Source organism: Anabrus simplex, chromosome 2, assembly GCF_040414725.1.
Source record: "Anabrus simplex isolate iqAnaSimp1 chromosome 2, ASM4041472v1, whole genome shotgun sequence".
Lineage (NCBI taxonomy): Eukaryota > Metazoa > Arthropoda > Insecta > Orthoptera > Tettigoniidae > Anabrus > Anabrus simplex.
Genome location: NC_090266.1, coordinates 153,741,333 through 153,768,204, shown reverse-complemented (window position 1 = coordinate 153,768,204; position 26,872 = coordinate 153,741,333). Strand labels below are relative to the sequence as shown.

General features: G+C 38.6%; 1 protein-coding gene across 2 annotated transcripts in view; it reads left to right on the top strand.

Annotated features, from left to right (window-relative positions):
- The window catches only part of LOC136862713 (R3H domain-containing protein 4), a 123,808-nt gene that overhangs the window by 22,516 nt on the left and 74,420 nt on the right, over positions 1 to 26,872 (top strand). For both annotated transcript variants that reach the window (XM_067138932.2, XM_067138931.2), the window contains exons 2-3: positions 20,218 to 20,396; positions 20,483 to 20,601. In XM_067138932.2, coding sequence (XP_066995033.1) covers positions 20,218 to 20,396; positions 20,483 to 20,601 — 298 coding nt within the window. The remainder of the gene's footprint in view (positions 1 to 20,217; positions 20,397 to 20,482; positions 20,602 to 26,872) is intronic.

Sequence of the window (26,872 nt, the reverse complement as noted above, 5' to 3'; positions counted from 1 at the left end):
TTCCATGTCTCTTTCCTCCCTTCCAGGCTTGTATGTTCCTATAATTCCCACCTCCTTCATGTTATCACAAACTGATTTTATCCCTAATATTTCATCCCTTTCATCGGTAAACCATTCATGTGAACAATAAGTTTCCTTCACCAGAATAACCCCCCCCCCTCCCTTTTTATCTCCTAGGTCTCTATGATAGACTGTGTACCCTTCTGGAAATACTTCTCTATTACCCACCCCTTCTCTCAACCACGATTCCACTCCTATCACCACATCAGTCTCATAAGATTCCATCAATGTACCGAATTTTAATTGTTTATTTACTACACTTTGACAGTTTACCAAGAGCAATCTCAGACCCTCTTCCACCCTAAAACTTGACGGTTGCAATTGGGTAACTTGAAATTCCATACTTACCTGAGTTTCATTTTCTAGTTGACTGAGCTAGCTTGAAGTAGAGCTGGCTCTTTCTACTAGTTTTCCTGGTCAGTATTATAACTGAAGGGAGTTGCCTGTTTTACAGTACATATCTTAAGATTAATAAAATCTAGAACAATATTTCATATCTTTTGTTTACCTGAATTGTTTAGATGGAGGCCATGTTTTGTATAACAGTATCTCTCAAAACTGCTGCATTCAATAACCTGAGTATTCCCTAAATGTTTACAAATTTTAACAATATCTGTATTGACCTTGTCCACTTCAATGTTCACATACGAGTCTCTACTCAAATCATGCCTGTGGGGCACGTTTACTACAAAGACGTTAGTGTGGGTCAGCTTCTCTAGTTATGTTTAAGTTGTGATCTTACATTCTTGGCGTCGTCGTGAGCTACGTCGTTCGTCCCACCTATGATAAGCACTGCATCGTCGCTCCCGAAGTTCCTTGTTGCTTCTACGTTTTCCAAGACACTGCTGATAAAAGCTCCTGGATATATTTCTCCGGTTGCTGCTATATTCTCGTCGTTTATTACTCCCGCAATTCCCCTTCCTTGGCTATCACCAAACACGGCTACCTTTGCTGATTTAGGCCTAACTGGGTCTTGAATCCGAAATCTAGGCCTAAATTTTAACCTCGGCACGGCAACGGCAGCGGATCGCGATGATTTGGTTTCACGCGCGCGATCACTTTCTTCCTGAATTAAATTATTTAGGGCAGGAAATCTATTTCTGATGTTTATTTCCGGAAATTCAGTTGTAGATTTCTTCTTAGCCGGCCATCCATGAAGTACTTGACACCACGTGCTCGAGTTTGTTACTGGTACCGATATATCACTCGAAGAATGGTCAGTCCCAAATTCTAGCGATCGCAGTCTTTCTTTTAATTCTTGATTTTCAACTTTAAGAGCCTCATTGTTCTTTTGTAGAATGTTTATAATTTCTAATGCACTTTTGTATTCCTCATCGATTGTTTGCGGTGCTTCATCGTCAACGCCGTCGCCAACTACAACATTCCGAACACACTGCTCACAAATCCAGTCAACATTTTCATTAGTTTTTATGTCTCTAGGGCAATTTCCGTACTTATAATGCCACCATCGTTCACATGAATCACACAACATTCCAATTTTTACTAATCTTCGACATTTTCCGCACTTTTCGTCACATTTTACGGATAATTTACTCGGAGGATAAAACACTACGTCGTCATTACCGGGCGCCATTTTGAAAAAATTAAATGTGAAGGGATGCATAAAACTGGATTGCAATGTTCTAGTGGACCACCCGGTATGTACAATATTTCATTTGGTCCTAATGGTACAAGTAAACATGCTAGGGCCTAATATCTATGTACCGAGCTCGATAGCTGCAGTTGCTTAAGTGCGGCCAGTATCCAGTATTCGGGAGATAGTAGGTTCGAACCCCACTGTCTGCAGCCCTGAAGATGGTTTTCCGTGGTTTCCCATTTTCACACCAGGCAAATGCTGGGGCTGTACCTTAAGTAAGGCCACGGCCGCTTCCTTCCCACTCCTAGCCCTTCCCATTGTCGCCATAAGACCTATCTGTGTCAGTGCGACGTAAAGCAACTAGCAAAAAAAAAAAAAAAAAAAAACTATGTAGGGGATTAAAAGTCATTGTCTGATTTATATTAATTTTCCCTGGCAACCTAGATACTGTATGTAATCAAGTCAGTGTATTTTCTCTTACAGATTTTATTCCTTACTCCCCTTTCGAAATCTCTAACTGCAATTGTAAGCAGCGCAAGGTATGACCACTTTTGCTAATTCCTTCAAATTGGCATACTTCACTTGTCGCATTTACGAAAATACGTGCTTTTATACGTTTGTAATATATTACAAATGTACAGAAAAGGTCTTGGTATGTCGACAGTGATTACTTGAAATCTCTCCGCTTGCGCCCACAGCCCGAGCATATTCACAATTGGTGCCCAACATCATCTGATTTGTATCCTGGCAACGTGTTCTGCTGGCAGCGCCTTATCTATCTATTTCTACTCTCGAATATTTCCCCTGCAAACGGGACGTTATTGGGCCTGATACCCTCCATTTTGAGCGTGCTACGACGTCTAGTGTCATTAGGCTATATGAACGACATCTCCAGCCCTGAGGAGAAGACTTAAGGTATTTCACATCCTCTTCTTTCAAATTAACACTACTCTTGTGATACCAGTTACTACATTTTACACATTGAATTTTAGCATTAATATCTTGTCTGGATATAGGTTTATTCACTCATACTGGCGTATAACTGAACAACGAATGACACACAATAGATGGATACCCTATTACTTTCTTGGCCTTCGTATTGACCTCAATTATGCTTACGTTAAAGAAGCCATTGATTGATGGTACATGTTACTCCTTGTCTGTAATATAAATTAATGTTCAAGAATCCATGGAATATACTGTACTTGTCACGTAGAGTAAACAAACCTCCTACTGTCAGTTGACTTGAACAGCAATTTTATCATACAAATAGTGCATTTCCACAAAGGCACTAGTAAAAAACCGCAAAAATTTACATCATTCAGTTTGTTCTCACAGTAGGTGTTAACACTCATTTTTAGCCACATCCATATTGTCACAGTATTCAAAATAACATAAAATTTGGAGCTCAGTTCCATCACTTCACTCACTCAGCCATGTTGCTACTAAAGCAACATCTTAAGATGTGTCCTATCATTCTATCCCTTCGTCTACTCAAATTTTGCCAAACCATTCTCCTCTGACCAATTCAATTATCTCTTCATTTGTATTTCGATCTACCCATCTCACCTTAAGCATTCTTCTATAACACCACATTACTAAAGATTCTATTCTCGCTCTTTCTGGTCTAGATTTAGTCCATGTTTCACTTTTGTTCAATGCCACGCTCCAGACAAAACACTTCAAAAACATGGCAGGTTTGATCCTGGCTCAGTCTGGTGGTATTTCAAGGTGCTCAAGTACGTCTGCCTTGTGTTGGTAGATTTACTGGCATGTAAAGAACTCATGCGGGACAAAATTCTGGCACCTCGGCATCTCCAAAAACCATAAAAAATTAGTTAGTGGGATGTAAAGCAAATAACATTATTATTATTGTTATTATTATTATTATTACATTTTATGTCCACCTTACTTCTGCCATCATTAGATGTGACAATATTCATCTACTTTAAGATTTTATTTCCTAATCTAATATTTTCTGCATCACCTGATTGATTTCATTCGACTGCACTCCATTACTTATGTTATGGATTTATTTCTTTTCATCTTGTACTCCTTCTCGAAGATTGTGTCAATAACATTGAACAGTTTCTCCAGATCTTGTGCAGACTCTGATAAAATAACAATATTATTGGCGACACCCAGATTATTGATTTCCTTTACTTGCATTGCGATTCCCTTTCCGTATTTCTCTTTGATGTCCTTTACTGCCAGTTCTATATAAACATTGAAAAGGAGAAGGGACAACCTGCAGTCTTGCCTCGCTCCTTTTTGGATTGCTGCTTCTGTTTCATAGCCCTTGATTCTTATCACTGCAGACTGATTTTTGTACAGATTGTAGATAATTATTCTTTCTTGAAATCTGATCCCAGTCACATTCAGAATCTCAAAAAGCTTGGTCCAATCGACATTATCAAATGCCTTTTCTAGATCTACGAATACCATGTCCATGGGCTTGTCCTTAAATTGATCCTCGAAAATCAGACGTAACATCAGTTTGCTTCACGTGTTCCTACATTTCTTCTGAAACCAAAGTGATCTTCTCCCAGCTCAGTTTCAACTTGCCTCCCCATTTTTCTGTAAATAATACATTTTAAAATATTGCAAGCAGTAGTTTTCACACTTGTCAGCACCTGCTTTCTTGGAAATAGGCATAACAACATTCTGTCTAAAATTGGATGGCACTTCTCCTGTATCTTACACACTAAATGGAATAATCTTGCCATGCTAGTTATTCCTAAGCCAGTCAGTAATTCTGAGGGTATGCCATCAATTCCAGGTGCCTTGCTTTTATTTAGATCTCGCAAAGCCCATCAAATTCTAACCTCTGAATTGGGTCTCCCATTTCATCAGCATCAACTGCTTCTTCTTCTTCTTCTTCAAAAACTTTACCATCAACTTCTTTTACTTAATACAGTACACCGGATGAGTTGGCTGTGCAGTTAGGGGTGAGCAGCTGTGCATTTGCATCCAGGAGATAGTGGGTTTGAACCCCACTGTTGGCAGTTTTGAAGGTGGTTTTCCGTGGTTTCCCATTTTCACACAAGGCAAATACTGGGGCTGTAACTTAATTAAGGCCACGGCTGCTCTTTCCCGCTCCCAGCCCTTTCCTGTCCCATTGTCACCATAAGACCTACTGTATCTTTGTCGGTGTGACGTAAAGCAAGTTGTAAAAAAAGAATTAATACAGTACAATTGTTGGATAAGTTCCTGCTATCTTTCTGCCTTGTCTTCTTTCCCCAGAAGTGGTCTTCCATTGAGTTCATAATATCGATGCACCTAGTTTTTCTCCAAATATTTCATTGATTTTCCTATATGTAGTAACTGCCTTTCCTACAACCATATAACCTTCAACGTCCTTCACAGTCTAGTCACCCACAAACTCTGTTACCTTTAGTCAAACGTTGGGAAGCCGCTAGGGACTGTTGGTAAGGTGTTTCCATATTGTGCGGAGTACACATTCCACGTAAGGAAATCGGCAGCCCGGTGCGGTTCCCTCAACTTCAGAAACAGGTTGAAGTCACAAGGAGTCGTGTCTGGTGAGTCTGCAGAGTGTTCCAAGATCTCACACTGCCACTCATGCTATAAGAGCTTGACATTATTTGCGACCTGGCAGCGTGCGTTGTCATGCAACGCGATACAGCGGAGGTATCTCAATAAACATGGACATTTGCGCCGCATAGCCGGACGCAGATTTTGCTCCAGAAATCGGCAATAACACCCATGTAGTCGTATGCCACATTCAGCATAAGCTTCATCCGACTGGGTTCCTGTCGAAATTTCTGTGGTTGAGGTGAACCTGGCTGATGCCATTCATTTGATTGATGCTTTAATTCAGGCTCCTAGGCTCATGCCCACGTCTCATCACTGGTGACAGTACACTGCAGAAAGGCATCTCCTTCTTTGCGGTATCTGTCCAGGTAGATGTCAGCCAGTGCATATCGGTGTCATTTCTGTACATTGGTAAGTTGATGTGGACCCCGACTGAGACCAACTTCTACAGATATTTACCGGACAGTCCATCAATAGTCTATGGAAATGAGACCACTCCCAATGTCCATCTGATCTTGAGGAATGGACGTCCAAACAGTGCGGTGCAAATCCGCAGTCTCATTCCTACACACACGAAATGCCTTGATGCATTGTGCCATCCTTTACAGAAATGCATTCTCGCCACAGGCTTCACATAATGCTCGATAACATTCTGATGCAGTTTTGCCACTGGCAACCTCGATTTTAATCCATGAACGCTGACCACTTTTTGTAGACTTGATTTACAGCAGTGAAATTGATACTCTTCACTTCTGTACCACACAGCAACAACACTCCCAACTGGATGACCATGTAATGCACACCACACATCGACAGCAGTGCCTCCTGATTGCTCCTGTATCCAATTTGCACATGCCCGATCTACGAGTGTCTCTATTACGTTGTTATTACTTTGTTTACAGGCCTCGTATTATCAGTACATCATTCATTCATACGGAGAGGGCTATCCTTGCCCTTGGGAGTTAGCTACAGCTATAGTTTCCTGTTGCTTTCAGCCATGTGATAGTATCAGCATGGCTAAGCCATGTTAAGTAGTATTGCACGAATATATATGTCAATCATCCAGAATGCTGCCCTAGCAAATCCTTTCGCTGGTCTCTCGACAGAATCTCATCCAATATGGTTGTACCTACAGCTGAGCTATCTCCTTCATTGGGACGCACAAGGCTAGCCACCACAGCAAGATCACATAGTTCGCAGGGGAGGACATTATACACTAGTGTTCAGAAGTTGAGCATAAGTTATGAGTAAGCAGGGCAACAGGAAATAGACCACAAATAGCAGGACATATGCACCTACCAACCTTACGTGTTCGCTCTGTATAGGAAAGGAGTGTTCCCTGCTTCGACTAGCGGCGTAACCGCAAGGTAAACACAGCCAGTGCCTGCACCCCATATTCCCTCAGTCATGTTTGGCCTGTTATAGTGTGCAGAGTGTAGCCTCGTGGTGAACATGACAACATAATGGCAGAACGACGCCATTTGGACCCCGTTTTGCAGGGTAGAATACTCGGATGCTTGGAAGCGGGCCAGGCACAGATCGAAGTCGCCGTATCCTTGAATGTGCTACAAAGTGTCATTTCCAATCTTTGGAGATGAATTCGAGACACAGGAGATGTTAGTCATAGGCCAGTACCTGGTCGACCAAGGGTGACCACCCCACAGCAGGACTGATATCTAGCCTTAACTGCCCAACATAATCGGACTGCACTTGCATGATAATTGTCGGCGAGCTTGCAGCCGCCTCAGAGGTTGCTGCTTCCCGGCAAACTGTGTACCGGAGGTTCAGAACAGCAGGGCTGTTTGCCCGACGTCCAGCGGTGTGCGTCCCGCTTTCTCCAGCACAGAGACAGGCCTGTTTACTGTGGAGCCGTCAACATCGAAACTGGACCATGAATGAATGGAGGCATGTGCTCTTCACAGATGAATCCCGCTTCAGTTTGCAGAACGATTCCCGTCGCACATTAATCTGGAGAGAACCGAGTAGCTGATACAGCCACAGGAACATCCTGGAACGGGACCAGTATGGTGGTGGTGGCGTCACGGTGTGGGGCGGCATCATGTTGAATGGCCGTACGGACCTGCACATCTTCATGGGTGGTTCGAGGAACACTGTTAACGCTCTGAGGTACAGGGATGAGGTACTGAGACCACATGTTCGACTCTTCGGAGGTGCGGTTGGTCCAGACTTCCTCTTAATGGACTATAATGCTGCACCGCGCCGCTCTGGTGGATGAATTTCTAGCTGGGGAAGACATTCATCGCTTGGACTGGCCAGCGAGTTCTGCGGATCTGAATTCTATAGAACATGTCTGGGAAGCATTGGGGAGGCGAATTGCATCCCGTCAGCCTCCACCAAGGACCCTTCAAGACCTTCACATTGCCCCTTCGGAGGAATGGGATCGACTGCCACAGGAGCTCTTGGACGACCATCTGATAGAGAGCATGCCACTTTGCTGCGAATCGTGTGTGGCCGTTAGGGGTAACCATACACCCTATTAACTGCATATTTTGTTGTGGAAGACAATGCTAAGTTTCGTTAGTTGTTGTCAAAGCTGTACCTTAGCTATCAGAACTTTTCTGACACTTTTTTTTTTTTTTTTGGACAAGTTGTGTGACATCGTGTGTGATTCGGCTTCCATTTGTTCAGCAATCCGTCTGACATTCCTATCACATGGTATGGCCTTGTTTAATGATTATGCTTAACTTTTGGACATTAGTGTACATATAGTACACATTCAAATATGAGAACACTTTTTTAAAAATTTGAAGCTTGCTTGTTGTTTAGTCTCCCAGTCATTTGTTCACATCCATTGCTCAACACTGTATAGTAGTCAACATGTTACTGCTTGATGCTGGAGTCGAGATTCCAAAGAGGTTTGTAGGTATTTGTCGTGAGCAGCCCAAAGTGACGAACATATGACTGTTCCACTTCTACTATTACTATTCAGTTATGCAACCTTTGACAAAGTTTCGGTGAATAGTCCTGTACTATCAACATAGATGTACAATGCACAACAGTGACCTTACTGTCCTTCAAAATAGTCCCCTCCCGTAACTATGCACTGCTAAGATCGGCGATACATGTCCTGGAAACTTTGCAAGAAGGCTTCCTTTGGGATGGTGTTCAAAAGCCTCGTCACGTTTCATTGGATGTCAGGAATATCGTCAAGTCTCTTTCCTTTCAAAGCGAGTTTGATGCGTGACCCTTCGGCTTTGACCTTTCTCCGACGAGGGGATCCCGGAGAATACCATTCCATGCTTTGCCATTTCGTTTCAGGGCCGTACCTGAGACACCAGGTTTCATCCTCGGTGACAATACAGTTCAAGAAATTTGGTGTTGCATCCACCGTTTTGACAAAATCCTGTGAAGCCTCTAAACGTGCCTGCTTCTGATCGTCAGTCAAGTGATGTGGCACAAGAGGAGAACACGTTTTCCTCTTCCCTAACTTCTGGGTAACGATTTTTCGCACGGATTCACGGTTAATCTGCAGTTCATCCGCTATCATGCGCACAGTTAATCACCGATCGTTCATGATTAATGTCGTCACCCACCTTCTGAATGTTTTCGTCACTGACGGCGGTCGCCGGTCTTCCGCTACGAGGGTTGTCAGAAAAACTTTCCTGGCCGCCTCGAAAACGGGCGAACCACTCGTACACACACTTCAAGGACAGGGCTTGATCGTCATAAACACGTACCAGTATCGCATGCGTTTCTTTCGGTGTCTTGCCAAGCTTAAAACAAAACTGTAAATTGATCATTTGGTCGTTCATGTTCCTGTTCGCAGTTCAGAACCAACATACTAAACACGCACTGTGTCAAATAGGTCTTACACGGCACACACACAGTGCTCAACTGAACAACGTTGGGAGCAGGTGGTCAAAACCTGCTGTTACGCAGGTGCAGCGTTGTGTGTCGCCAGTGTTGCCGGATCGACCGTTCTGACTTCATTCACCAAACTTTATTGTCACAGGTTGTAATAAGTTGTGGCCTCTGTGGATCAGTGGTAGAGTGTCGGCCTCCGGATCCCAAGATAGCAGGTTCAAACCCGGCAGAGGTAGTCGGATTTTTGAAGGGCAGAAGAAAGTCCATTCAGCACTTCATGTCTTACGATGTCGACATGTAAAAGATGTCTGGTGGCACATTTGGTGTTTACCCGACAAAATTAATTAAAACTCAGCCATAGACACCCAAGAGAGTTTCTGTTTATTCTATCTGCCATCTAGTAGGCCTAGAGTAAAATAAAACATCGAAATTGATGAGCAGACAGCCAGATGGCATCAAATTAAACTGTCTGCACATGGTAGCTGAGGCCATTTATTTATTTATTTATTTATTTATTTATTTATTTATTTATTTATTTATTTATTTATTTATTTATTTATGTATGTATGTATGTAATGTAATGTAATGTAATGTAATGTATGTATGTATTTATTTATTTATTTATTTATTTACTTATTTATTCATTTACTTATTTATTCATTCATTCATTTATTCATTCATTCATTCATTTATTTATTTATTTATTCATTCATTCATTCATTTATTTATTTATTTATTTATTTATTTATTTATTTATTTATTTATATTTATTTATTTATTTATTTATTTATTTATTTATTTATTTATTTATTTATTTATTTATTTATTTATTTATTTATTTATTTATTTATTTATAAAAAACAATTTACTTAGTTGTGCATCAGCATGCAAACTGAAGGGAGAGAGAGTGAGAAGAAATAAGTGTTTGAGTGCAACTTGTATGAACTTGTGATCCAGATTTGTCACTTGACACAGCTTACCCCTCATATCTCCTTTTATTCCCCTCTTGCCCAGTCTCCGCTCGATAGCTGCAGTCGCTTAAGTGCGGCCAGAATTTGGGAGATAGTAGGTTCGAACCCCACTGTCGGCAGCCCTGAAGAAAATTTTCCGTGGTTTCCCATTTTCACACCAGGCAAATGCTGGGGCTGTACCTTAATTAAGGCCACGGCCGCTTCCTTCCCACTCCTAGCTCTTCCCTGTCCCATCGTCGCCGTAAGACCTATCTGTGTCGGTGCGACGTAAAACAACTAGCAAAAAAAAAAAAAAAAAAAAAAAAAAAAGGTCTCCGCATCTTGCATTAGCCAGAAGCTAAATGTAACTGAAAAGCTTTCCAGCTGTTGAACACACAAGTTAAAAAAGAGTCAGAACCTGATTAATGTCCGATTTTCGCCGGGCTGTGTAGCTTAGGCTGTAGAATACTGCCCTTATGAGCTCAAGTTGGCAGGTTCAATCCCTGCTTAGTCTGTTGGTATTTGGAGGTCCTCAATTACATCAGCTTCGCGTTGGTAGATTTACTGGCACGTAAAAGAACTCTTGCGGGACAAAGTTCTGGTACTTCAACATCTCTGACAACCATAAAAGTAGTTGGTGGGACATAAAACGTATATTATTATTATTATTATTATTATTATTATTATTATTATTATTATTATTATTATTATTATTATTATTATTATTATTGGTTCACTTCTCCTATGGGTTTCCTTACTCCTTACCTAAGTACACATTGGCTCCACACAAGATCTCATTTTTGCCTAGGCTTCTTTATAATATTATTTTAATTATTTTGCATACATGTTTTGCGGTTAGGGTCGCGCAGCTGTGAGCTTGCAACCGGGAGTGGGTTCGAACCCCACTGTCGGCAGCCCTGAAGATGGTTTTCCTTGGTTTCCCATTTTCACACCAGGCAAATGGGGTTGTACCTTAATTAAGGCCACGGCCGCTTCCTTCCCATTCCTAGGCCTTTCCTGTCCCATCGTCGCCATAAGACCTATCTGTGTCGATGCAATATAAAACAAATAGCATACATGTTTCTCCCCTTTTAAAGGCTTACTCAGTGCAGTTCTTTAGGTCAACGTCATATTCAGACAATTAATAAACGAATGGTTACCCCGAATAAAGATCTAACCCACAAATAGAACATTATTGGGAAACGAAAAATAAAGTTTATTTTGATTTTGAGTTCAGTCTTATCAGTAAATTATTAGTTTTTCAATCTTCTGTGCAATATAAAAACATATGTAGGTCACACATTAGGGAAAATAATACTTTTCATAGATGCAAACATAAGAAGGCAAAATTTAGTGGGAAAAAAAATCTATCTTCAAACAGTGGAAAACTGACCTAAGGTATAATTACAATATAAATGCAACAATGAAGTGAAAAATACATATTGAGCATTGCTCTAGATTATCAACAAGTTACGTCACTCTCGCTCTGTTTCTTTCAGATTCTTATAGAACTTGCGGTATTGGAGTGGGATGAACTTGCACATATCCAATAAATCCCTCTTCTTTGCTTTCTTTATAGCAATACCTTCATTATACAGTTGACATAGACCTGTGGGAAGTGGTTGTAGTTGGTAACTTCTTTTGTAAGCTCGAAGTATCTCGTAAGTGAACCAAGGCTGAAGAATATTGTGACCTGACTCGAGCTCGAAGTCTCTTGGGTTCCTCGTCTGAAAACTGTAACCATTGGTACGAGGTGATGTTAAATTTAGGGTCTCTTTTGAGCATGTCATCTATGACTGATAAATCAACATAGTCTTCTGCTTCCATGTAGCATGCAGAAAATCCAGGACTCACATTAATGATGACTTCCACCCACTGTTTAGGGTGATAAATTGTTGTCTTCTTCTTCCTTCTCTCTATTACTGAAAAATCTCTATCACAGGGAAGAAAGCTGTGTCCAATGTCCAAGAACTTTTGGTCAACGTTTGTAAAATATTTCTTCCTAATTAGGTAATGGTAAAGAGCTATGCTTTGCCAGTTATTTTTCTGACCAATGCAAAGGTCAGACTGAGCTACCAATCCCTTCTTTTCACCCTGTTTTAGTGGTTCAACATGCAGTTGTATGTACTTGAGAATGCATGATGTAACTTCTGAAGACCCTCTTTTTCCCATTGATTCATTTCATATTTAAAAAAAAAGCTCTATCATCTCCCATGTCGTGAATGCCCTGACTGTAGGTAGATAACTGTCTTTGATAGAACACAGATGAATGGTGAAGCGTAGGGCAAAACAGTACCTGCTGCATATCTGTACATAGTACCACATACTCAGAGTTGTTCTTTACAATTTCAGTATCATCATGAAGAGCACTGTATGCACGGTCTGCTTTCATATGATGAAGCGTACTCTGTGCACTTATCTTTTTCTGCTGTTCTTCAGTGTCAGCTGCTACAAGTTGGACATACAGTTCATCACAGTACGAGCAAGTATCTGAACGCGGTGCTACAAATCATAATTTAAATTCACTTCGGAATATAGCTCTGTATGTGCTATGTGAACAATTGACATCAGGATTGCTTTCTTTAAAAAGATCATACAGCTTTTCTACACAAAGTTCTGAACTTAAATAAAGCCCCTGTGGGACAGACCTAGAGTAATGACTCTCTTGAGCAGGTATAGAATTAGTATCTCTTACAAGTTGCTTAACATTATAAGCCACTTCATGGGGACGATTAAAATGATCAGAAATATCAAGGTTGCTTTTAATTTTCATCTGAAGTGTTTGCACTCGACGAGAAGAAATTTGGAACCGGGCGAGTTGGCCGTGCGCGTAGAGGCGCGCGGCTGTGAGCTTGCATCCGGGAGATAGTAGGTTCGAATCCCACTATCGGCAGCCCTGAAGATGGTTTTCCGTGGTTTCCCATTTTCACACCAGGCAAATGCTGGGGCTGTACCTTAATTAAGGCCACGGACGCTTCCTTCCAATTCCTAGGCCTTTCCTATCCCATCGTCGCCATAAGACCTATCTGTGTCAGAGCGACGTAAAGCCCCTAGCAAAAAAGAAATTTGGAATGCATCCAGTAGCGTTTTCTTACATGTGTTGTATGTTTTGCCATCCACACAAAGTTTGTACTTAAAGGTTGCTTGTCTTCTTGATATGTCTTTGTCAACTTCTCTGTGTTTTACATCCTCTAAGGTTATACACCCTAATAAAAACATGGACTGTTCATCATATGTTAGTTGGTAGAAGTTTCGAAACAACAGCTTCTTCATATCTGGCAAAACCTCTTCACATTGATATTGTCAGTGGGATATATTAATCTAAAAATCATATTTTAAAATTACTTTGATTTTCTTAAATCATCATTCCTGTACACTGAATACAACTTGAATTAAATACAGTTTACTGAAATATGTCACTTTACATTGCTTATGATTATGAACATAGATATAACTATGTAAACAACTTTCAGTACACTTTAAGGTTAGATCACTATTTCACTCACCATGTAAACAACTTTCAGTACACTTTAGGGTTAGATCACTATTTCACTCACCTGTTGTGATGAACATTTTCCTGGAACGAAACGTCCTTTCCTGCTCTTGTAGGGCTTGCTAACATTCCTCATTGCTTTATTTCTATTATCCTTCCATTCAGATATGTTGATTCTACATTTCCGACCTTTGTTTAATTGTTTTTCAGCACTGCTGCTAAGAACATGCTTGTGTTGATCCGCCATTTTCTACAGATAGATCAGTATTCTTGATTTATAAATTTCATTTTTTTCCATATTGACATCCACCAATTGTCATAAAAGGAAAAGAAAAACTCCACCTGATCAATACTTTTTATTTGCATGTAATGCAGATTATCACATGTCTAGGACCGGTTTCGACCCTCTATAAGGTCATCCTCAGCTACATTAGAATCTTATTTGCATTTTCACCTTATGCCTCATAAAGATCTTTATGACACTCTATTATTTAACAATTTTTAAATTTTTTTATATTCTTGCTAAAAAAAGTTACACCATAACTGAAATTGTGACAAACTAAACAAGCTTATATCTTAATATACACATGCAATTATAGCGGAATGAATTCGTCTTTAAGCTTATTGAGTGTAAATGTTTATTTACTCTGCTTTCAAAGACATTTATGTTGTTTTACAACCATGAAACCGTGAGTGCATTCAGATAGATAATTATTCCACAGAAAGCTCAACTTTTGATTTTTTGTGGGTTAGATCATTATTTGGGGTAACCATTCAAACAATAAAAATTATCACATTACTAGTATAAAATCATTTCAAGTAGCTTGAAGGGGAACCTGGTGTTGGTGTCCGTGCCAAGTGCACACAATTTACGAGGAACAAAGGGACATTCACTTCAAACCAAATTAAACGATAGATCACTACATCTGATGAAAAGGAATACTTATTCAAGTTATGAATGTTCCCCTTCAAGCTATATACAAACCTACCCATATTACTATCAAGCAAAACATAATTTATAAATTAAGTGGCTCGACTATACAGATGGGGAATGCTAACTCCCAGATCACCTCAGGAATGTTTGATTGCTGTAGAAGCGACGACATAGTTCGGCACCAACCGCAGCAGTTTTGAGTGTCATTTGGTTTCAAGTTTGGATGTGTTGTCCGAATTCATCAATGTTTTAAATTTGGATTTTAAATTGAGACATACCAGATTGTTTTCTTTATTATTGGTTTTATGTGAGCATATGTTTTCCAATTAGATCGTGGCTGAAGATGATCCAATGTATGTGCGGTTGAAACTAGTACCAGTTATATAGGACACTATACATCTAATGATATTGAATAGGTGGACCCTTCTCTACCCTTTGATAGTTTTTTCTTTTTTTCGTGTAGCTATTTCTAGCCGAGTGCAGCCCTTGTAAGGTAGACCCTCCGGTGAGGGTGGGCGGCATCTGCCATGTGTAGGTAACTGCGTGTTATTGTGGTGGAGGATAGTGTTATGTGTGGTGTGTGAGTTGCAGGGATGTTGGGGACAGCACAAACACCCAGCCCCTGAGCCATTGGAATTAACCAATTAAGGTTAAAATCCCCGATCCAGCCGGAAATCGAACCCGGGACCCTCGGAACAGAAGGCCAGTACGCTGACAATTCAGCCAACGAGTCGGACACCCTTTGATAGTAACAGAAAGGCAAAAGAAAAGAACGAGGAAAATTAAAGGTTGAAAGTAAAACGAAGAGAAGAACTTAAAGCTATGCACAGTAAGATAAATACAGATATAACATAAGTAATGGTATAGTACAGTAAAAAAACAAAGAAATAAATATTACATTATATACAATAGAGGGGACAACAATGAGAAGAGAAGAAAGGAATACGAAGAAACTGAGCTAGGTTAAGTTAAGGAAGAATCAATTAAAAATATCCAAGTTCCTGTTAGAAGATAAGGAGTTAAGGAGAGTTGGAATCTGGATAAATAAAGTCTTTGAACAAGAGAGAGGGGGGAATACTGTATATGAAGCAGTGGATTTATCCTGGTTTTGCGAGTTGGAACATGTAGGGTAAAGAAGGATGCAGGTTTAGGAGAACGAAATAAACCGTTAACAGCGTTATTTGAAACTAGCAGTTAACCGCGGCTTCACTCGCGTGGATTTCATAATTTGGTCAAAGTAAACGTTCCTCGGTACTGTACTAAGACATTCTCTGAAAATCCCTAATGTATAAAAACTCACCAAAAATTGAGTTTCATTTACTCCAGAAACTCTTTGTAAACCACGTTTGTGGTATTGCCTTTTGGGGAAAAGATGACCATGCGACATAGAACTGTACGTGTGAGACACAGTCTTCTCTCAAGTCAAAAAATATAAATTTAAAAAAAGTTTCCTTATTTTTCAAGGAGATTCCAAATACCTATTTCCACGTCTGTAACATCTTCAGTTTTTGAGATATGAATATCCCCACAAAAAGAAGTCAACCCAATTTTCAGTCCTTCTCCCACCCCCACCTAACTGCATTTTTCTGAAAATACAAAACTACATGTTTATTTTTAAAGGAGATTCAAAATACCGATTTTCATGTCTCTTAACATCTTCAGTTTTTGAGATATAAGTACTCTCACAAAAAATTCAACTCTTTTTTCACTTCTTTTTACTCCCATTAAGTTCCTTGTCTGAAAAACAAAAATAAAACATGTTCCTGTATTTTTAAAGAACTTTCCAAATACCAAGTTTCACGTTTGTAAGATGTTAAGTTTTTGACATATACTGCGCATATACTGATACTCATTTTACAAAATTCACCTGCTTTTTCAATTCTTTTCACCCCCTTAAGTGGATTTTCCGAAAACAAAAAAATACATTTCCCAATTTTCAGTCCTCCCACCCCCCACCCGCACCTAAGTGCATTTTTCCGTCAGTAACCTTCCGTTTCTGAGATATAAGTATCCTCATAAAAATAATTCATAAATAATTTTTCCACTTTCTTTCACCCTTCCCCTCTTAGGTGGATTTTCCGAAAACAAAAAAGTACGTTTCATTATAAATAAAGGAGTTTCCAAATACCCATTTTCAAGAATGTAACATCTTCAGTTTTTGAAATATAAGTATCCTCATAAAAAGAATTCAACCCGTTCCCCTCACCCCCACCCCCCACCCCCCACCAACCTCTCCCCCACTTAAGTGACCTTTCAGAAAACAAATACCATTGTTAACGTCTGTAACATCTTCAGTTTTTGAGATGTAAGTATCCTTATAAAAGGAATTCAGCTTCTTCACGTGTTTCTTTATTTCTAAAGGAGATTCAAAATACCAACTTTCACATCTGTAACATCTTCAGTTTCTGAGATGTGAGTATCCTCATAAACAGAATTCAACGCCTTTACTTATTTTCACCCTCCACCTTAGTCGATTTTCCGAAAACAAAAAAATACCTGTTCCTTTATTTTTAACGGAGATTCGAAATACCAATTTTCATGTCTATAACATCTTTCGTTTTTTCGATATAAGTATCCTCATACAAATAATTCAACTAATTTTTCAATTCTTTCAACCCCCTTAAGTGGATTTTCCAAAAACAAAGAAATACGTATTCCTTTATTTTTCCCTTAAGTGGATTTTCCAAAAACAAAGAAATACATATTCCTTTATTTTTAAAGGAGACTCCGGATATCAATTTTCACCTCTGTAACATCGTCAGTTTTTGAGGTATAAGTATCCTCATGAAAAGAATTCAACTCATTTTTCACTTCGTTTTACCCACCTCCTTAAGTGGATATTCAAAAAACAAAAGAATATGTGTTTCTTTATTTTTAAAGGAGATTCAAAATGCCGATTTTCACGTCTGTAACCTTCCGTTTTTAAAAAAATATAAGTATCCTCATAAAAATAATTCATAAATAATTTTTCCACTTTCTTTCGCCCTTCCCCTCTTAAGTGGATTTTCCGAAATCAAAAAGTATGTGTTTCATTATTTATAAAGGAGATTCCAAATACCCATTTTCATGAATGTAACATCTTCAGTTCTTGAGATATTAGTATCCTCATAAAAAGAATCCAACCTCTTTTTCAGTCCTTTTTATCCCCCCTTAACAGGTTTCTCCAAAAACAAAAAATACGTGACTTTTTATTTTTAAAGAAGATTCCAAATACAAATTTTCACGTCTGTAAGATGTCAAGTTTTTGAGATATACTGTAGATATGCTGATTTTAAAAATTCACCCCCTTTTCTCTTCCCCTTATGTGTATTTTCCAAAAACAAATTATGCATGTTTCTTTACTTTTACAGGAGATTCTAAATACCCTTTTTCATGTCTGAAACATGTTACGTTTTTTAGATATACTGTAGATATACTCATTTTTATAATTCACCCCCTTTTCTCATACCCGTTCACCCCCTCCCCGCCCCCATAAGTGAATTTCCGAAAAATGAAGCATACTTGTTTCCTTATTTTTAAGGGAGATTCCAAATACCAATTTTCATGTCTGTAACATCTTAAGTTTTTGAAATATAAGTATCGTCATAAAAGGTATTCAACCCCTTTTTTACCTTTTCTCACCCCCCTTAAGGGTATTTTCCGAAAACAAAAAAGTATGCGTTTCTTTATTTTTAAACGGGATTCCCGATACCAATTTTCATGTCTTGAAACTGTTCAGTTTTTTTTAGATATAGGTTTTTAAAAATTTACCCCCCTTTTCACCCCCTTAGCAACGGGATATACAAAAATCCTCCCTTAGTGAGCACCTGCATTGTAACACGAATGTGTCACCAAAATTTCATTCCTTTATGTCCAGTAGTTTTGCCTTGGCGATGATTAATCAGTCAGGACAAGTTATTATTATATTATATATTATATAGATGTAAGGTCGGCTACTTTCCTGCAAGTAGATAACGGGCGAAGGTTTAACTTATCCAGTATCTGATTGTTGCTCAAGTTTCGACAATCAGATACTCTGGCTCTGAAATGAAATGGCGTATGGCTTTTAGTGCCACGAGTGTCCGAGGACAAGTTTTAAGTTTCGACAATCAGATACTCTGGCTCTAATAATGGCACAGAAGAATGCCTGCACACGGTCAGTGTGATTCAGATTAGTAGGTGAAGAGGTAGACCAAATGGTAGATGCAAATTCAATAATCGGTAGGATGCAAGATACATAGTAGGTTCTGAGGACGTGGATATTGGTGACGTCAGAAAATCTGTACAACAAACTGAGAAGTGACATTGCTCGTGAAGTTATCTTTTGTATATGGGGGGGCAAATAACAATTTACTCTCAAACAACACTCCTAAGTCAGTTTGTTCTGTTAGAGTTGGGAATGGGTTATTAGCGAGGAGGGAGTATTTACTAACAATAGAAGATTTACGAACCGTGATCAAAATAGAGGAACACTTACTAGGATTAGGCTTAGCCAGCTAAGAAGCAATGGTTAAATATAACAGCAATAAGGATGTAGAGCACTATTCAGAGAGTGAGTTAAGCCCACTCTGTAAAGAGTTTACGTCTGATGAAGAATCAATTTGTTTGAATATTTTACAGTCATCTGCAAATAGTAGAATTTCACAAGAAACAGATGATATAGTATTATTGAGGTCATCAATAAATAGAACAAAATGAAGGGGACCTAGGACACTGTCCTATACGGCGCCAGAATGTACCATAACAAGAGTCGAACAGAACCAATCAAAAACCACACGCTTAGTTCTGGTATTGAGGAAGCTCTGTAGGAGAATTAGGAAGTGACCATGGAGATTAAAACGTTCTGAGATTTTATCGGAAAGAAGTGCGTTGTCTGCGGTATCAAAAGCTTTTGCAATATCAATGTAGCACACATCCAGCTGAGAACCGGCATTAAGAGCAGATGTTGCACGCTGGAGAATAACAGCCAGATTAGTTATTCAGGAGCTACCAGGAAGAAAACCATGCTGCTGGGACAATATATAAGGAAGGGTGAAAGAAAGGAGACACTGGTGGATAATCTTTTCACAGATGAGTGACAGGGTGGGTAATAAAGAAATTGGGCAATAGTTTTTGACATCACACCTCTTTCCACTTTTAAAAATCAGAATGATGTTAGCGATTTTCTAGTAGTCAGGAAAGTAGCCAGCTAAGAAGCAACGGTTAAATATAACAGCCGTAGAATGGGCAAGAGTCATAGCGGTATTCTTAAGGAAGACAGGTCTGAGGCCATCTGGACCAGTAGGTTAATTTTCTGGCCGGAAAGTAAAGAATAGACTTCTGATTCAGAGGTGGAAAGATTACCAAGAGTATGAGAAGGAACAGAATCAGTATACGGAAAATCTGGGAACTGAACAGGTGGAGCAAAAGTAGATGCAAAGTAATCGTTGAAAATTTCTGGTCTATTGCTACCATTGGCTAAATTATCACCCCCAGTCACTGTGTCTGGTACATGCTTTGTATTTTTCCTGTTGTTTATTGGAGACCAGAATCTCTTGCTATTACTTCTCACTTATAGGCAGGCAGAGTTAATGTAGTCCTGGTAATCCCATTTTAGAAGCTGTTTGTGGTGTTTGCGAAGGTCAGAAAAAGTTTTATACTGTAGCTGTCTTCAGGAGGCGACCTTTTCCAGTCTTTCCAGGCTTTTGTTTTATTAATTTCTGCAATTTTGATGTCACTTTTGTTCCATGGAGGGCATCTGGCAGATTAACTGAATTACATGGTAAAATGGCAATCATTTCGGTCAAGACTGTATGCTTGTGAAGTTATTTATCCTCTTATCTTTTAGCATTCCACATCTAAGTGAAGAGGATGAGGATGTGGGATCAGGATCTTCAGATATTGTTCCACCTCCTGTTAATCCTAGAACACTGAACCGTCATCGGCGGAGGGTTCGTCCCATTCCCATATCGTTCGGGAGCCCTAGGAGGCGACCAGGAAAGAAGCGCAACCGCCGTTACGAAAACGGTCAGTATTGACAGTATACCTCTTTATTACTTCAGGGCTTCAAATGAAGCATGGCTTACTTACGTTGTTCCTGCCCTGTTTCACAGTTTCACAACTCGAGACGTTGGTTGAAGATGAAGAGTTGACAGAAATATCCATAAGTGATTTCATACCAGAAGCATCAAGAGGATTTTCCTCTTTATTTGAAAATGAGGATGCTATGCAGGTTGGTTCCTAACTTTAAATTTTGAACAGGATCAAATAACATTATTGTGTTTATAAATGGAAGCTTCCTATTTTCTTCTGTTAATATGATTACAGATGATGATTGATGACAGTAACAAAAGTCTGCAACAGTTTTGCATCCTGAGACAGGTTATGTGAATTTAGGTCATATGAACAGTGCATAGATACAAACATTAATTTTTTGCATATCACATAGAGATTTTTCATAATTAATTATTTGTAGAATATTGTTAGCATACCAGTTTGACTTTTGTTGTCAGTAGTGGCGATTGGGGGAAGGGGGGCAGTTTCCCCCTCCACATTGTGGAGAAAAAAATACATTTTTATTTTATTTTAGCCACCTGAAACTATGAATTATAAAAAAAAAAGTGCAAACCTTGTCTTTTCAGCTAATTCTTTCCTTTTTTTTAACAAAACTTATAATCACTGTTACTGTCTTACAATTCATTTGATTTTTTAAATAGTGTTGAATGCTTTTTTAAACATTTGGTTTGAGGAAAGATTCTAACTAGAACTACATACCATAATATATCTTAATTTATTTTACAGTATACAAATATTGAAATATTAACATAAAAATATTAATATTTAATAAATCATATTGTATTTTAAAAATTGTATTTTACTATTTTATTTCATGAATGAAAGTATCAGAGTACTGACACAAAAGACATGTAGTCGAAACTGTTTATTATGGCATGCTTTTAATGACGTATTCGATATAAAAGCGAAAAACATTGTATTTAAAAAATCGCTTAGTATTCATCATACGTTGGCCCATCGCAGATTTTTAAAAAATCTAACTACCTTTGAATGATCAATGTAACATGTATTAAATTTATCTGTGTGTGTCCCTCATAACTTGCCAGACATTTATTGCAATTTAGCTTATAGGCCTCGGAATTGAATAATTTGTTCGTACTGTTGATTGTGTGGTATTCGCAGCTTTGGAAGCTTTGTAGGTTTTTTGTCAGTAATTGCAAACATTTGAAAGGAGGGATAACGGATCTTCTTTCAGATATTTGGTGATTTTATCTTCAGAAGGGTTAACTGACAATGAATTTATTGTATCATTTTCTTGCATAATGCTGCCGTACTAGCACCACATCCCAGACAGTTTTTCTGGCTCTAAAGAATGGGACATCTGACATACATACATACATACATACATACATACATACATACATACATACATACATACATACATACATACATTATCATTATAGACTGTTATGCCTTTCAGCGTTCAGTCTTCAAGCCTCTGTGAATTTACTAAACGTTGCAACAATCCTCGATTTGCAACTAAAGTTGTGGCCTCATTTAGTTCTATACCTCTTATCTTTAAATCGTTAGAAACTGAGTCTAACCATCGTAGTCTTGGTCTACCTCTACTTCTCTTACTCTCCATAACAGAGTCCATTATTCTCCTAGGTAACCTATCCTCCTCCATCCTCATTACCTGACCCCACCACCGAAGCCGGTTTATGCGTACAGCTTCATCCATTGAGTTCATTCCTAAATTAGCCTTTATCTCCTCATTCGGAGTACCCTGCTGCCATTGTTCCCACGTGTTTGTATCAGCAATCATTCTGGCTACTTTCATGTCTGTTACTTCTAACTCATGAATAAGATATCCTGAATCAACCCAGCTTTCGCTCCCGTACAGCAAATTTGGTCTGAAAACAGGCCGATGTAAGAATTCTTACAGAATACTGTTGCAGGGTACTATCCTCATTTTTCCGTATTGATATTCAGTTAAAGGAGAACAATAAAACTTTTATTTCCACCTATTCAATACTTTAAAAGCAATAATAAAATTAGGATCTCATCCTTATTTTATTGCTAAATTATTAAAAACATAGGACATGTTTCGTTCAATTTTTGAACATCTTTCTGCTATACACATTTTTAACTATGTTAAAACCGGTAATTTTATTCTATAACTTGCACTTACTGTTTACTGCTAACAGACTTAATCATAATAACTATTAAAATTCTTTTGAATATAAAACATTATATATTACGTCGTCTTATTAAAACAGTATAACTATTTGTAGTGTTTGAAACTTTAAAATCTTGTTCTAATATTTGAAATACAATGTCACAAGTTAGTCATGTATAAATACATTTACAATCTGTTAAAGTTGTTGAATATCTTAAAATTATTTGTTGGAATACACATTAAAATCTTTTTGTTACTATTGGCTTTACCACACGTTGTACCTTATGGATATAAAATCTTAGTGCACTCTCAAAACAGCTGAGTTTAGGCGTGACTAACATTCTTTTCGTCCGTAAATTAACAAAATGAAGCACACTGTTGATTATAGGTTATAAATTTGTCGCACTTCAAATATTCAACATCCAATTTTTCAAATTCACGACTTGCTTGTAGACTTTAACAGTGTAGAGCAGTTCTACAAACGTTAGCAAGAACTCAGTCAAATGGTGACAGTCAAGTTTTGATGATAAGCAAGTGGTAACTTCATCGAATTTTACGAAAGTAAGTTTGTTGACATCTCTGTAACAGGAAAATATTTTTGTTAAAATATGTTAGATGGTTTAAAAGTTGAAGAAGCTAATGTTGAAGGATCAGCACTTACCCTTTCTACTTCTGCCTGCATTTACATTAGTGCACTCAGCTGTTTGACGACTACTTGCGCTCCTCATGTTGTATGTGTGTCTCCGTATCTGCGGGGCATTGGGAGGGGAGGTAACAGAGGGTGGCGTTCTAGCGAATGACGTGATTCTTGGAGGGGAATGTTCAGAATTTGTGTGGAGGGGTGTTTGTATATTCGTAGATTGACTATTATTATTATTCAGGATAAAATTGTTTGTCAGTTTTGTGCTATTGAGTTTGAATGTTTGTATTAACTTCGGAATTTGTTCTATTAATAGGTTTTTGATCCCTATTTCGTCGTTCAGGTTTTTATCTCTATTGAAATATTTGTCTGGGTAGATATGTATGTTCTCTAGCTCATTCATTAATTTTCCTTTATCGACCTTTCTGATTATTTTTAAATCTTTTTCTATTGTGGTAAAATGGTGTACTTTTTCTTGCATATGATTACTCATTGCGGAAAAATTGTTATGTTTAGCTGCATTTACATGTTCCAAATATCTAGTTATAAAACTTCTGCCAGTTTGGCCAACGTAAGAAAAACCACAATCTGAACAAATTAGGTTATAGATTCCTGAACTTTGGTTTTTGTTGTTGCGTGAATTTACACTATTGTGGTTGAAAAATATATTTCTATTTGTATTTTGTGTTCTAAATGCAATATTGATTTGCCGTTTTTTGATCGGTTTCGTGATTTGGTATACTGCTGGGTTGGTGAATGTAAATGTTGCGAAATTTGGTTTTTCAGTTTTGATCGGAATAAGGTTAGTGGCTAGTTTCAATTTCACTCTATTAATGATTTTGTTGACCACATCTATATTATAACCGTTGACTGAAGCTAAGTCTTTTATAAATTGAATTTCTTTCTTTAAACTATTTTCAGAAAGTGGCATTTTGAAGGCTCTGTATATTAGACTAAAAAAAGAGGCTTGTTTCTGTGATTTTGGGTGTAGGGAATCTGTTTTAATAGCTATTGGGTTGTAAGATGGCTTTCTATAAATCTGAAAGTTAAATTTATTTTTTGTTCGTTTTACTGTAATATCTCAAAAGTTTAACGAATTATTATTTTCTTCCTCCTTAGTGAATTTCACTCTTTGGTCTAGGTTATTTAAAAAGTTTAATATATTATCACTGTCATTAAGTTTGCTATCTATTATAACAAAGGTATCGTCTACGTATCTCAACCACAAACATAGTCCTTTTATGTCCTATGTTCTTAATAATTTAGCCAAAAATAAGGATGAGATCCTAATTTTATAATTGCTTTTAAAGTATTGAATAGGTGGAAATCAAAGTTTTATTGTTCTCCTTTAGAATACTGTTGATCGCAACTGCGAGCTCACTGCATTAGCTTTGCTACACCTTGATTCAATCGCACTTACTATATTACCAACCTGGGAGAACACATGACCTAAATACTTGAAATTATAGACCAGTTCTAACTTTGTATCTCCAATCTGACATTCAATTCCGTTGAATTTCTTACCTACTGACATCAATTTAGTCTTCAAAAGGCTAATTTTCATACCGTACTCATTGCACCTATTTTCAAGTTCCGAGATATTAGACTGCAGGCTTTCGGCACAATCTGCCATTAAGACCAAGTCGTCAGCATAGGCCAGACTGCTTACTACATTTCCACCTAACTGAATCCCTCCCTGCCATTTCATACCTTTCAGCAGATGATCCATGTAAACTACGAACAGCAAAGGTGAAAGATTACAGCGTTGCCTAACCCCTGTAAGTACCCTGAACCAAGAACTCATTCTACCATCAATTCTCACTGAAGCCCAATTGTCAACATAAATGCCTTTGATTGATTTTAATACTCTACCTTTTTTTTTTGCTAGTTGCTTTACGTCGCACCGACACAGATAGGTCTTACGGCGACGATGGGACAGGGAAGAGCTAGGAGTGGGAAGGAAGCGGCCGTGGCCTTAATTAAGGTACAGCCCCAGCATTTGCCTGGTGTGAAAATGGAAAACCACAGAAAACCATTTTTCAGGGCTGCCGACAGTGGGGTTCGAACCTACTATCTCCCGAATACTGGATACTGGCCGCATTTAAGCGACTGCAGCTATTGAGCTCAGTAATCTACCTTTAATTCCATAGTCCCCCAGTATAGCCAACATCTTTTCCCTTGGTACCCTGTCATATGCTTTCTCTAGATCTACGAAACATAAACACAACTGCCTATTCCTCTCGTAGCATTTTTCAATTACCTGGCGCATACTGAAAATCTGATCCTGACAGCCTCTCTGTGGTCCCAAACCACACTGGTTTTCATCCAACTTCCACTCAACAACTGATCGCACCCTCCCTCCCAAGATGCCAGTGAATACTTTGCCTGTGGATACCTCGATATTTGTTGCAATCCTTCCTGTTCCCTTGCTTATAGATAGGTGCAATTACTGCTTTTGTCCAATCTGAAGGTACCTTACCAACACTCCACTCTAATTTTACTACTCTATGAAGCCATTTCATCCCTGCCTTCCCACTATACTTCACCATTTCAGGTCTAATTTCATCTATTCCTGCTGCCTTATGACAATGGAGTTTTTTTACCATCCTTTCCACTTCCTCCAGCGTAATTTCACCAACATCATTTTCCTCCTCCCCATGAGCTTGGCTGTTTGCAATACCACCAGGATGATTTCCTTTTACATTGAGATTATGTTCAAAATATTCCCTCCACCTCTCCAGTGATTGCTGGGGATCTATTATGAGTTCACCTGAATTACTCAAAACATTGTTCATTTCCTTTTTCCCCTCCCTTCCTAAGATTCTTTATTACTGTCCAGAAAGGTTTCCCTGCTGCTTGACCAAGCCTTTGCAGGTTATTACCAAAATCTTCCCACGACTTCTTTTTGGATTCAACAACTATTTGTTTCTCTCTGTTTCTTTCATCTACATACAAATCCCTGTCTGCCTCGGCCCTTGTTTGGAGCCATTTCTGATGAGCCTTCTTTTTACGTTTACAAGCTGCTCTCCATCATTCCACCAAGATGTTCGCCTTTTCCCATCTTTACACACAGTTGTTCTTAGGCATTCCCTTGCTGTTTCTACTACAGCATCCCTGTATGCCACCCATTCACTTTCTATATCCTGAACCTGCTTACTGTCTACTGTTAGAAACTTCTCACTAATCATATCCATGTATTTCTGTCTAATTTCCTCGTCCTGGAAATTTTCTACCCTTATTTGTTTGCGGATAGATTTCACTTTCTCTACCCTAGGCCTAGAGATACTTAGATCACTACAGATCAGTTAGTGGTCTGTATCATCGAAAAATCCCCGAAAAACCCGTACATTCCTAACAGACTTCCTGAATTCGAAGTCGGTTAAGATATAGTCTCTTATGGATCTGGTACCCCTAGCCTCCCGTATGTAGCGGTGAATAGCCTTATGCTTGAATGTATTCATAACTGCTAAACCCATACTAGCACAGAAGTCCAGCAAATGCTTCCCATTCCCATTAGCCTCCATATCTTCCCCACATTAACCAATCACCCTTTCGTATCCCTCCATTCCATTTCCAACTCTTGCATTGAAATCACCCATTAGCACTATCCTATCCTATCCTTGCTGTTGACCCTGACTACGATGTCACTCAATGCTTCATTAAACTTGT